The sequence below is a fragment of the Orussus abietinus genome, unplaced genomic scaffold, assembly GCF_000612105.2.
Source record: "Orussus abietinus isolate OABI.00-Male unplaced genomic scaffold, Oabi_2.0 scaffold436, whole genome shotgun sequence".
NCBI classification, from domain to species: Eukaryota; Metazoa; Arthropoda; class Insecta; order Hymenoptera; family Orussidae; genus Orussus; species Orussus abietinus.
In genome coordinates this window covers 56247-70275 of record NW_019394592.1, presented here as the reverse complement: position 1 = coordinate 70275, position 14029 = coordinate 56247, and the positions used below count along the sequence as shown (strand labels likewise).

General features: G+C 38.6%; 1 protein-coding gene across 2 annotated transcripts in view; it reads left to right on the top strand.

Annotated features, from left to right (window-relative positions):
* Window positions 1–14029, top strand: part of LOC105703806 — a 59559-nt gene that overhangs the window by 1133 nt on the left and 44397 nt on the right. For both annotated transcript variants that reach the window (XM_023432797.1, XM_012432492.2), the window contains exons 2-3: window positions 10182–10519; window positions 11011–11152. In XM_023432797.1, coding sequence (XP_023288565.1) covers window positions 10300–10519; window positions 11011–11152 — 362 coding nt within the window. In that variant the 5' untranslated portion in view covers window positions 10182–10299. The remainder of the gene's footprint in view (window positions 1–10181; window positions 10520–11010; window positions 11153–14029) is intronic.

The window sequence follows — 14029 nt, the reverse complement described above, 5'->3', positions numbered from 1 at the left end:
GAGTTCATTCCGTGCTCGTCACTCGCCCGATCCTCATCGCCAACAGGTCCGAGTCACGAAAAATACAGTCACATTTTTCGCATAGAAGTCCTACGCTATCCTTCCGTCGCGGACATTATTATTTGGACGCCGACGTTCGATCTCCCGAACTCGTTTCCCAAAGTTTAGATTCCCTCTTTCGCGTTTTTCCCCGGGTAACCTGTCGGCGGGCTGCGCGTCACGCGGTCGGCCCTTTCGCTATCTAATCGGCCAGGATCCCACGTGATCGGCCTCTTTTGTTTCTCTCGGCCTAGTCTCGTGTGAGTGGCCATTTTTCCGAGTTAGTGGGCCTAGTCTCGTGTGAGGGGCATAATTATATTCTTGTGGCCAAAGTCTCGTGTGAGCGGCCTAATCGTAATTTTCGCGGCCAAAGTCTCGCGTGCGCGGTCCCCCTTTATACCAAAATATCTCATTGCTGCCTCTCTTCTCGGTCGGATCAAAAAGCCGTGTCGACCTGAACTCAAGGATGCTGTCTTCAGCGGTCGACACATTAATTCCCGTTTTCGCGAAGTGCGAACCCTGTTTAATGTGTTTCAGTTAATTTCATTTCATTTTTCGTGACGTGCGAATTTTCAAATACCTTCTTATCGCGAAGGGTGACCTTTATTGAATTTCTTCTTTTCGCGAAGTGTGAACTACAGTTAAATTAAATTCCGTTTTCGCGAAAGGCGAACCCTCCCCGTAATTCCCTCTTGTCGGGCTGGAAACTTCTTGTGGAGCCGTGCCTGCCTTCGATTTAGCCGTTCCATTTCTAAATCGACGACTGAATATATGTCCGGTATTTCAACCCCTTGTAAAATGATGTATGTACAGTAGGCACCCCCACATCGGAAATATGGAATGAAACCTATTGGAGAATTTAGTGCTTTTTTAGTGCTATTTTAGTGCTCCAACCTCGATTTTAGTGGTCCACCCCTTATACCGAAAATCTGTGGGGGTGCTGAGTGAACGTTCACTCAGCACCCCCACAGTGCATTCTACGATAAGGGAAAGATTCACGGATAAAACGAGTATGCAGTATTTTGGTGCTTTTTTAGTGCTCTAGAAATATCCAAGGGCCAGATCCGAAACATCACCCCTTTCACCCCAAAACTACCCCCGATCGTACAAGCGCTAGGAGAGAAGAGGTAGAAATAATAACATTTTGGATGTTCTCTTCTCGAATTATTTTGGTACTATTTTAGTGCTCTAGAGATACTCAAGAGCCAGATCCGAAACATCACCCCTTTCACCCCAAAACTACCCCCGATCGTACAAGCGCCAAGAGAGAAGAGGTAGAAGTAGTAACATTTTGCATGTTTTCTTCTCGAATTATTTTGGTGCTATTTTAGTGCCCTAGAGATACTTAAGAGCCAGGTCCGAAACATCACCCCTTTCACTCCAAAACTACTCCCGATCGTACAAGCTCCAAGAGAGAAGAGGTAGAAATAATAACATTTTGCATGTTCTCTTCTCGAATTATTTTGGTGCTATTTTAGTGCTCTAGAGATATTCAAGAGCCAGGTCCGAGACATCGCCCCTTTCATCCCAGAACTACTCCGGATCGTATAGGATCCAAAACAGAAGAGGTAGAAATATCAAAATTTTGCACGTTCTCTTTTCGCATTATTTTGGTGCTATTTACGTGCTCTGGGGATACCCACGAACCAGATTCGAAAGATAACCCCTTTCTGCCCAAAACTACCCCAACCGTATGGGCCTTAAGAGAGAAGGAACCGAAAACCTAATATTTCTCCTGTGCTGCTTAATTTATCGCTGCTTATTACTTTACAAGTACGTTATATAAATATCTGCTGTTCTGGGGTTATTTTTAGCTTTACATGGTAAGTAAACTCGAAACCAAAGTTCTAGGCAATGATTTACTTACGTCCTATTCGGAACGTATGATTACAATGATTAATCTCTTACATTTATGCCATATATACTAGAATATATGTCGTTAAATTTTTACTCTGCTGCATGAGATATATGTCGCGGCATAAATTACAAGGTGAGGTTAGACGTAACGGTTTAGGTTAGGTTAGGTTTATATTATATGACTCTTCTTTTAAGGTGCAATCGTCGTACGAGTAGTGATTCCAGAAGGTGAAATGACATCAGGCAATGAACTTGTTTTTTTTTTTTACACCAAAGGTGTTTTTGGTGGGATTATAATTGTTTCGAGCACACAAGTTCGGCGCTCGGGTAATTTTTAAATAATAATAATTTTATTTAAACGTGTACAACAACTTGCGTAAATCTGTAATGAGTTCGCGGTGCGTTCCGGGTGGATGGTTGACAGTGACTGCCCTGTACGAAAAAAAGGCGAAGTTCTCCTCCGGTGCAATACAATTTTGAGGAGAGAGTAACAAATTTCTTAACGAGTGATTGGCTCTTAGGAATTTGAGTGGGCGGTACAAACTTGACGAGTGGCCTTCGGATTGGCCGATAATTGTTATAGTCTGTCAATGTTGGAAAATCCTAGTTGCCATGGAGAGAGAAAAACTCATGTTGTCTGCACGTGTGAACATTGGAAGTACGGTCGACCCGGAAAAAATTGTAAAGACTGATCCCAAAGAACCCAAATTCAAAATCTACGAAGGACGTCCGGGCAAAACAAATTAGTCCGCTGTAGGAGATTAGGGTTTATGACGGGTTCCCGACTGTTCTGCCCGGCTAGTTTGTCGGGCAGTTGTTGTATGAATCCCGTTGGTTTTTGCAAGTGGAATTGCAAAATGAGATATTCATACAACTGCTCACATGCAGAAGGAAGGTACCCGAATGAAGAGTGAGACTGTCGCGAACAAAACAGCTTAAATTTATTATAATATTAAATTTGACGACTGACTTAGAATTTTGTCAGCTCTTCACGCGTGAATAAGGATAACTGTTACAGAGCTGATGGTGAAGGCTGACGAGAGACGTGTTAAATTATCGAGAGACGGAGACTGACTAACTTACAGAAAAAATACAGAATTCCTCCTCCGGTCGCATTACATTTTTTGAGGAGGTCGTAGCATATTTCTAGCATAGCGATTGGCTGACTGATTTTAACAAGGGCGGTTGAAATTGAATAGTCAGCCTCGTGATTGGTCGGTGGCTGTCCAATACGGTTAGGTGAAAACGGAAAATTTCAAGTTGCTGTGCAGATGGAAAAACATGCTGTATACACGTGTGCATGTTGCGCGCACGTGTAAGCGGTAAAGTTAAAAAAGGTAGACGGTAAAGAATAGGGACGGTCAACCCGAGAAAATTCTAAAGAACCCTAAACTTCCGCGATGGGACGTACAGGGCAATAATGTCGTCTCGGAGAAAACTAAGATTTACGAACCGATTTCGACGTCAGAAAATTGTTAAATTGGTAAATGGCCCGATGGGCCCAAGCAGGCAGTAAGACCCTTTCTAGGAATTTGTTTGACATTTCAACGTCCGCGATGAATTTACATATATGAGTTTCGCGGACGGAACACCGACTGAACCCGAGAAAAATACCTGATAGCCTGACCAACCCAGGCATAAAAGGAGTCCCTATTAGAAATTGGTTCTTCAGAATTTTAAGCCGCAGAAATTAGAAGAATGAATCTTTTCGCGACGTTCTTCCGAATGACCCCTTTGTCTCTTTACAGCTCTCAGGTGGTGACCAACTGCTGCTCAAATTCCTAAAGTTTCTTTGAATAGAACCGTAAACTAATTTGCTCGTTCCCATGGAGGGAACAGTAATTACATCTACAATAATTGTTGTTAAGGTTACATCAATACTTTGACCTGCGAGCATATGTAATGATTACAATATAATTTTTTTGCGTGTCATTGAGAACAAAATGGAGACCTGGAAAGGTAAAAACCATTTATCTTGTTTCTTTTTGATGTACAAGAAAGTTGCACAAATTTCTTTTCTAGTTGCGGATAGTCTATCTGCTGCTTACTGAATAGTTCTTTTTTTATAGGATTATAAGTAAAATACAGGAAGATACAAAATTCGGACTAAAGTAAAGGGGAGTAACTTTACTTTCTTGAAAGTTTCAAGGCCTTCACTTTTGTAAATGAATTGCTGGTTTATTACCGATGCTCTTATAACGAAAACTTTTTCTGATTTATTTTTGAAAAACTTTTCTGCAAAGAACCTGAGAGGATTAAGGTATCCCGAAAGGTTCTCTGTTTTACGTCAATAGACATTACTTTGCTTGACGGAAATCGAAATACATCGTAATTAAAAACAGAAAGCAATTGAACATCTTTTGATTAAAATTATTCAACATTAAACAATTTAACATAGAATGAAAACAAAATAATTCTGGCGCAATTTTTGTTACGATTTCATGGTTGTCTGCACTTCTTTCGGAAAACGGGAATTCATGAGTTTTCAATTTCCGGATGTTGAAGTTAAAATTTATCACCGGGAAACGTGAGACCCAGGACTCAAATGACTAAAGTTCCATGACAGTAGAGAAATTGCATGGGGTCTGCGGAGTTTACAATCGGAATATTTACTTTGTTGGACGACGACGTTTAAATAGTCGATTCGTATTTTGGGAAGTATGCTTTGCTCGGTTTGCAGTCGTCCTTAATTTTACGACATCTCTGATTTCGCTTTACGCCAGCAATGAAAGTTGTAATTTGTTTTAAATCGGAAGCTTTCTACATCTTTTAATTAATTGTCTTACATGCACATATCATTGATAATTCAAAAAGACCAAATAAATCGTTTTTAAATCCATCCTCTACATTTTTACAGAAATTTATGAGTCCTTGGTCTCCGAGCTTTTCAGTGATTTGGCAAAAAGTTTCATTTTCTTTCATTTTTAATAATTTTAGAGAAGATGGGAGTGATGTTTATATTGGTGTTTATGAACTCCAAAGTACCACACAATAATTCAAGAGTCTCGGAGGTTTTTTCACTCTCGATTAACCCAGACTGACTAGCCAAAGTCAACGTTATAAGGACCTCTCCATGGACATTTAGGCAAAGTGCCAAAATCTACTATAGATGCACCGAGTTTCACTTGTATCTCGGTTCCCGTACCTCTCGAACTTTATTATCATTCCGCTCTTCTCGCTAAGTTATTTCGCCGAACATCAAAGAGAAACAACGCGCGCTCCTTTTACCGACTACAAAGGACCTTCGGTGAAATTGCGCTAAAAGTTTGCACACCTTGCCTTGCCTTTAATTCATTATCTGAGAAAGAGTATTGTCAATAATTAAAAGGGAACATTGGCAACATTGTCAATAATTAAAGGGTCACACTTTCGTACGCTTATAATGTTAATGAAAATTGAAAACATTATCTTTCGAAACATTTGAAATCCTACGATTAATACTTTACTGATACTGATACAAAAGCTACGTTTACCTTGTCTGGATTTAAACTTCCGGAAAACCCACGAGGAACCGAATTATTATTCACTGTACCTCCCTCGTTAACCGTAAGAGTTAATTCTTCTTGAGGGTACGGAATTTTCGTACCTTTAGCACGATGTCGTTTCCAGTAACAGTTTTCCAACGTCTTAATAAACAAAATTTCAACTAGGCGGCATATTGGTACTTCCGGAAGTCCCGTGCCGATTGCTTTTCCCGGGGAAAACTCGATGCACTTTCGAGCAGGACGCGGACTCCGGAAGGATATGCAACGTTTATGAAAATCAAGTTCCCGCGGCCATATTTGCGATGATTTATGAAGATCCAAGTACCTACTGGCCTGAATAATGGAAGTTTCTGAAAATGGATGTTGCACACCGACAATGAGGCATCTTGTGGTTACTACACCGTCGGTTGCATCCTCCGATCGTACATTCGTCAGCCATGACGGCGATTTCTCTTTACTTTGAAAAATACTCGGAGGAAAGTGGAGAGCCATTAATTTCATGAGCACCTTTTCTGCAGGGAAAGGATGGCTCGTGAACGATCAATTTTGGAAAAATAAGTGAGCTAATATCTAAGATGTCGAAATCACACGAATACCCCTCAAGCTCTATTATTAATTTTGCAAGTATTCTTTACCATTCCTTCAATAATAGTTTCATAAATATTCTCATTACATGAAAATTGAATTACTTGCATATACAGGGTGATTCATTTAACTTGAGACATTGAAATATCTCGAGAAATACGCATCGTACGAAAAAATTGTTCAGAACGAAAAATATTCGTATCAGAGGGGCATAGAAAGAGCTATCAGTTTAACTGTAGATGCCGCTCTTGTCGGTGAAAGTGAGGTTAGGTTCATTTTCTTAAATAGCACCCCTATTTTTTTATAGCAGATTCCTATTTTACGTACAAATATAAGAAACTTTTGTTCGCATTTGCACTTTTTCAAAGGTTATAAGAGTTTAAATTTCAAATGCCCGGACAACTGCGACATTCCCACCGACGGCGTCTCTCCATGGTACGTGATCATAGTACCTTAGGAACAACTCAATGTTCGTTGTTAAACAAAACAACAAAACACCCCCTGCGTTGCCGAGGGATTTCCGCGATTTCCGCGATCATCGTCAATTGTTTTTGGACGTAAGCGACGCGTTGCTAGTCGAAGAAGCCATTCTTGTGTGCAGGGGGTTGACACTCTAATCGGAGAAATTAGATGGTGTTTGCAGCGCCATCTGTCCTCGTAGACGGAAGTGAGGAACTAATTTTGCGTTTACGCGTTACTCATTAAAACGACCAATGACATCTGTATTATTTCTTCAGTACCCTTATGGTGCGTTCGGCCACATGCGCGTTAGCATTATTTTTACCCGACTTGTTCGTCTATTATTTATTTCGTTAATGATAAATAAAACACTATCGACGTTATCACAATACTTATTATTAAACCCAATTGGCATATACAAACTTTCTTTTATTACGACTTTGATAGAGCACGCATTTTAGCGGTAATTCCGTCGTTAGACTCTTTTAATTCTTCTACTACATATATAACTACACGGCGGACTAAGGTGTATTTGCGTTGCCCTATCGGAGCGCCGCTTCGGCGTTTGCCTGAACTGTGTATGCGGTACCGTTGTCCTAGGTGCTGACGCCACACCCTGTAATACCCTGGCGACATCTATGATTTTCACTTTTTTACCTTTTACTCAACCTACCTTCTTCTGTTTATTAAAAATTTTCAAATGTCTAAATCATCAAAATTTGAAATGACCTGTAGTGGCGGTAATAGCTGAAGTAATAGAGAATGTAATAAACTTCAGCAATAAATAATTACTGGAAAAAGTGTATGTTTTTATTTCTGTACGAAAGAAACCTAGGACATTCGATGCGTTCCTCATTACAAAAGAAGGAAAATTAGTTCACTTTTCGTTCCCAACAACGTATTGATTTTATAAATATATTTTAAAGTTGCAATAGATTTGAAGTTATCATCAAATATAAATACAGCGAAACACCGTAGGAAGGTATATTTATGTACATATATAGATATATGTAACTTGGTAAGTCGAATGTAAATGACATTACTATGGGTTATGTTTCTTTAAAACTCATAGATCATTATAAAAGAAAAGTTTTTAATTCATCTCATTATTNCTGTAAAATTTACAGTAATATTAGATAATTTTTTCTTAAGTAACAGTTTCTGAATTTTATTCAATTTAAATTTATGGCGGGAAATTTTCTAGTTCATACTTCCGATACTATAGATCCAGAGGCCGCTGCAAACACTAGTCTCGAAGAATAACATGCGAGTGTCCAGCTTCATGCTTGGGTGGACCACGCGCGTGAGCATGAACCATGCACGTTTCAGACAAAAGTTTCTTATTTTTGTACGTAAAATAGGAATCTGCAATAAAAAAAAAAGAACTTAACCTCACTTTCACTGACAAGAGCGCCATCTACAGTCAAACTGATAGCTCCTCTTTGTGTGCCCCTCTGATACGAATAATTTTCGTTCTGAACAATTTTTTCCTACGATGCGTATTTCTCGTGAATTCCCCTTAAGTTCTCGTAAGATCTTCATGTCTTACATTATCCTTAATGCTTAACCAACGCTGTAGAGTCCCAAGAACTTTATCATATATATTTATAATATTTTTGCCTTACAATTCGACTACATTGATTAAGGATTAATTGGCTCCTCTTTGACGCGTTCAAACCGCTTGCTTTAATTACTGACTATAAATAAAATGCGTAGAAATTGGCTATATTTCACTCGGTATCCGCCATCGCGGTTATCCCTTTTGTAAGGATCAAGTATCCCCGAAATCTCGTAAATTCTTGATGGCTCGAGGCTTCCTTGGGATCTTTGGAAGCGAATTCCTCGCTAAGGAAGCATTCGCGGTATTAAGACGATTTGGCAGTCGCGAGTAATCCGACTTTACGGTTACGATTTCTCGTTGAGCAAGATGGTGGAGTGGAATGACGGAGTAGTCGTTAATCCACGGACCGGTGAGGATTCGTCCGATGTAAAACGACGTCGTCAAGGCCAGTTTAATCTTCCCTGAACCCTCATTAACCCGAAAATACTACATCTGACGATTACACCTGCATTACACGCCTCCCAAACATAATGCGAATAGATTCTTTACGCAAGTATTGAATTGTAGTAGAGATTATTAATTGCCGTAGGGATGATCCCTACGATACACTTTACCTTAAAATATTTGCGCTTAAAATAACAATTACTAACATAAAACTTACGTAATAAACATTACGCAGGACCTTATATACAATCGTAAATATATTTTTCATCATATTTATTGCTAAACATATTAGACATCACCTGAGCTGCTCTCGATCAAAATATACCGCTGGCACTTAAAACTGCAATCGAATACAATATTTATGTATCAAACGCCAAAGCTCACTCGTAAATTTCAAACAAATCCGTGAAAGAAACTCATTAAACATTACTCAATCATAAACGTTTCAATTTCGTCTCGATCGTCGATAACGAAACCAAGGACGATTCCTTTAGGAATTGCTGGCAGAAATTCGAGCAGGTACCAAGTTCTTTGTTTCCCGTTAGTGCGAAACATATGTGTGAATGCATATGCATCGTGGAAGTGTCCGTATGTGCGAATGTATATGCATCGTGCAAGTTGCGCGTGAATCCACGGGTGAGACACGAGTCGTTAATCCACGTTGACTTTCGATTTTCGTCGATGTCTCACGGGTGGAGGCACTGGTGATACATTAGCACTAAAGACTACTGACGGAAGTGCAAATCTTGAGCTGTCCAGGGGCCCGATTTTCGAGTTTAGATGGATTTTTTTCGGATACGAATAAATTTGCATGAAAAATGTTGCATTGTCGCGAAGTCGCGATGTTGATTGGTCAACATTTGAATGTCGTATACGAAAGTGTCAATTTCCCATGCAAAAGTTAAGGTGATCTAAAAGAGTCAGCCGATATATATCTGAGAGGTCAAATCGTTGGTGGAAATATTCTCCGAATTGGGTGTACCGATTCGTTTAAAATTTTACCACGTCAATATGGAGGCCCTAAAGTAGGTCCTGAAACTCATGAAGTTTCATTTTTCATCAAAAATGTATTTACTTATCATGGACTAGAACCAACATGGCATGGGCCGTGCACGCATTCGATGTTTTACGCTTCTTGGAGGCCTAGAATCGAAAATGAAGAGTTTCAGAACCTAGCTTGGACAATTTTGAATATCGTAGAAATGGAATATTTCAGAGTCAGATGGGAACATATGGAAAATGCTTTCACCATCGATTGCAAGAGAATGCCTGGCTTGTCTCGTGGGTAACACGTGTTTTTAGAACAAAAATTTAGTTGCAGCTAAACATCACCGATGGCGACGTTGGTCCTAAACAGTCGTTAGAATAATGAATTCACGGGATTTCGACAGTTTTACATCGATCTCTTTATCATTATTTTACCGAAATGGCATATGGAACGCTTCAGTTTGTATAATTCTCAACGTAGACTGTAAAAGACCAACATAGATATAAATGTCGGTTATCTGACGCGCCAGCTTATGTTCCCACTTGAGTATTAAAAATGGCGTTAACACCAAGAAGGGTATAGATGAATTTTAATTTATCGTCATCGATGAAATTTCTCAGTGCTTTTTATATCATCTTAATCGTATGAACTTTAGAGTCGGGTCCCGGAACATCCGCGCGGCGAGATGGTTCTTCTTGTAAAGTACTTTTCCGGATAATTTGAGCAAGGGATAAAGGTTAAAATTGCGAAACATCTGTTCCAGATGAAGAATAAATCGGCGTTAAACGACTGTCCGAAGAGAGCCTGTTTCCAGTGAGGGAGAATGGGACGGCATGGAGGACAGGGAAGGATCTCACCGACGACAACGATAAAGAGTTCAAATGTGCATACAGGCTGAATCGAACGACGCGGCCATTTTGGTGGTTATATGTGGCCACGGGAAGCTCGGCGCGAATTGGCGGAAGCTCGTGGGTCCTGCAGAAACCGGAAGCGGAGAAGACACCGTGTGCGAAAGAATACGCGGCCCTCTGCTGGTCCGCCCTTTTGGCGGCATGGTCCTTTGGGCCACCATACTATTCCTTCAAGGAGCTGGTTTTGTAGGCAAGTTGAAACTTTTACTTGCATAAATCTAAATCCTTATCTCTCTTGTCGGAGAAAAATATTATACTACTAATAAAGCGCATAAAGACGAATAAAATGATTTTGCATCAGTGTCGAATTTTGGAAAAGTTAATTTATTTTCATCTGTTATTTATACGTTATATGTTACAGTAATATGCGATGACGTAAAAACTGCTATAGCAGTGTTTATTATTATNATATATAAAAGTATTCCAACACCGAGATAAAAATTTGAAAGGTGAATTTTCTTGGGTCATTTTTATGTTATCAATATAATGAAGTACTTTCACGGCGACAAAAATATTGCACAGAATTTAACGCCTTTGTGGGAAATGTAGGAAAATTTACGTGAATTCTTGAGGGCGAATATTTTATTTGTGTGGATTAGTATTGGAATGGGAGGGTGGATAGATTGAGGGAATAGGGGATAAAAGTTACTAATTTCTTTTACTTTGCCATGCTTCTTCCAGGCTCTATGACTGGAATCCCAGGCGTGCCTGAAAACATCACAGTTATGTTCCTGAATCCAACATCGGTTCGCGTTTCCTGGAGCACCAGCCAGGTCGAACAAATCGAGAAATACGACGTGACATACAAACCCACAGATGCAAGGTGCGTTTCGCCGATTTACGAGGCATGAAATTTCGACGAAATCTGGAGTCTCCTAAACTCGAAGTCTCTGCTTTTATCTAAATAAATCAACCTATAAAAGGACCTAATTAAATGAAACGACTCTACCATGGATAAGAAATTTAATGTGAATTTCCGAAGGCTTAACCGGATTAAACGAGAACTTCGCACGATTTCTTGCAAATCGAGGCCAATATTTGTACATGAAGTAATTTTCTCTTAGACGTTAAATCGGTGAACTATCATTTTTGTCCCGTTTCTCTGTAAAAGGAAAATCTGCATGGATCTGCTGTAAATTGAAAAATTAACATTGGATTGCAGTCGGGGATGCAAATTGAATAACACCGTCTACTCCGGTGGAGGGATTATTAAGGTGGACATTTATTTACACGAAGAATGTTTACTCATGGTGATAAAAATATTGGCCTTGAGAGGTTATTTTTATTATTATTATTACTAGCTGCTATGATAAGACAGTGGTATCAGTAGGTGGAACATATAGAGGGTAAACGATCTTGTAGATATGTGTTGTCGGTACTCTATGTTGATCTCGTTATTTGTATGCCATTGATAATTCGTATGAACGATGTAGACACTTACAGTGTACTTGCTGCATTAACAAATACTTTCACTTCTCTTGCGGCAAAGGAACCATAACGACAGGTACATAACATGCAGTTTCTGAAAACTTGCGCAGCTCCCACACACCCGAGTAATTACACGTATACACCCCTGCATCATCATGTAGTTTAAAGAAAAAAAAAAGGGAAAGAAAAACTCTGCCAGAATTAAAGACCGCTCCAACAATAGAGTACCTTCCCACTCGATTTACCCAAAATTCAGAAAATTTCAATACACTTTGCAAGTTAAGCAGACTTTGCATCGAGTTCCACGTAGTTTTATTTGTTACAAGCCCTTATAATTGTTTAAAATCAGTTGTATATATTGAATTAACTGTACATAATTTATATATCTCATTGCAGTTTCCTAATATATTGTTGTATATATATCGGAACGTGCAATTGCAAGTAGAATTTGTTATATGGCCATTAAATTAAAGATTTCATTGTAGTAATATATTTTACTTGATTATGATATTTATTAAAAAAAAATACATGTATACAATGGCATTGTGTCCCTCACTGTGTAAATATTCGTTGTATGTAACATGCTGGTTGTATGTAAAATGGATAATTTATTACGACGTATTTTTGTTAATACTTCTTATGTGATGTATAATGACATAGCTATATATCATGTGCTCATTAACTGTTTTGTGTTACTTAATAGCAAGCTAGTAAGCGTGATTGATTGATTTGACAAGGGGATCGAGATTCGCTGTCAGTATGCAACATAGTTGCTGTGCGTAGTGCAAGAAATTAGCATCGTTTCATTTTATGAATAATCTACATATTCGATATTATCTGATATTCAATCAACAGCAAGCCCTGTATCGATAAGACGAGCGCGAAGCTGCATCATCTTTTGATGAAGTTCATTCTTGATAAACATGCTTTCCGAGCTTTGATAATAAATTTTAATATTTATCAAATTCACAATCCATTTCGCCCAGATATTCTTGGTCGCGTTTTTCTTTTTCTTTTGTAATATATCATAGTTTAATGAAGCTCATTCATGATAAAACTACTTTCCAAGCTTTGATATTAAATTTTAATATTTATCAAATGCACGATCAATTTTGCCCAGATATTCTTGGTCGCGTTTTCTTTTTCTTTTTTAATGAATCATCATTTAATAAAGTTCATTCATGATAAAAGTGCTTTCTGTGCTTTGATATGAAATTTTTATATTTATCAAATGCACGATCAATTTCGCTCAGATATTCTTGGTCGCGTTTTTCTTTTTCTTCTTTTAATAAAAACCGACTTAACCTAGAATCCAACGTCGATGAGGTCCCTTTAAGGCGTTCAGTTCCGTTCAAGATGACCCAGCTTTGTCATGCTCAAGGAGGTTGTCAGAGCGTGAAGGATTCCCCTCTGATTATCAGCCCTAAGACCGATAATAAACCACCCCGATGCAAAAACAATCTGATTCGTTCTCGTTTATCTCTAAGGGGAAATTCTTTCACGTTTTTGCAACTCCGCCTCGACATAGGATCGTCTCTCATGTTTTTTCAAAATCTGTCGAACAATGTTTGATCGAAATCATTGTCTGAATCATAACCGAGAAGTGACCCCAGCTGGGATTATTACACATAAATGGGACGTATGTGAGGACATGTCAAAGTCTCGCCTTTATGCATGTCAAGATCAGGATGGGTTCTTGGGTCGTGTATAACTGGACAAAGCATTGCCCGTTGCAGTCCATAATGTCTCCTGAAGCCAATACTGAGAGACCATAACCTCAAAGGACATGAAATTTACTACAAATCGATTATTACGTTTGCTTAGCTTTGTGATTCATATGCTATATCGGTTTATTCTTTGAAAGTATAATTTTGTGCCGACAGGTAAACAGTCTTAAGTCCAGTCGTTCCCAATTTGGAGTTATTACATTTTGATGTCGTTAGGTCAAGTTTTCTGAAAGTTTCTAAAAATGAACTTATTACTCCCTAGTTCCATGGCACAGAAATACAAATCTGTATCATTATATATATAAATGGTGATCAAATTATACATGTTAAAATTGCATTATGATCAATTTGGAGCAGTATTATTTCTTAAATAATGAATGTATAAGTTATTCGTCTTTGTTAGATGAAATAGGTATTCTATTGCAATACAAGAAAAAGAAAAAGCATTTCACATATTACACAACATTTACTCAAGAAAGTTTATGCTTTAAATATTTCTATAAAATACTTTATTAAGTAAAACCCCTCTTATTACCGATAACAGC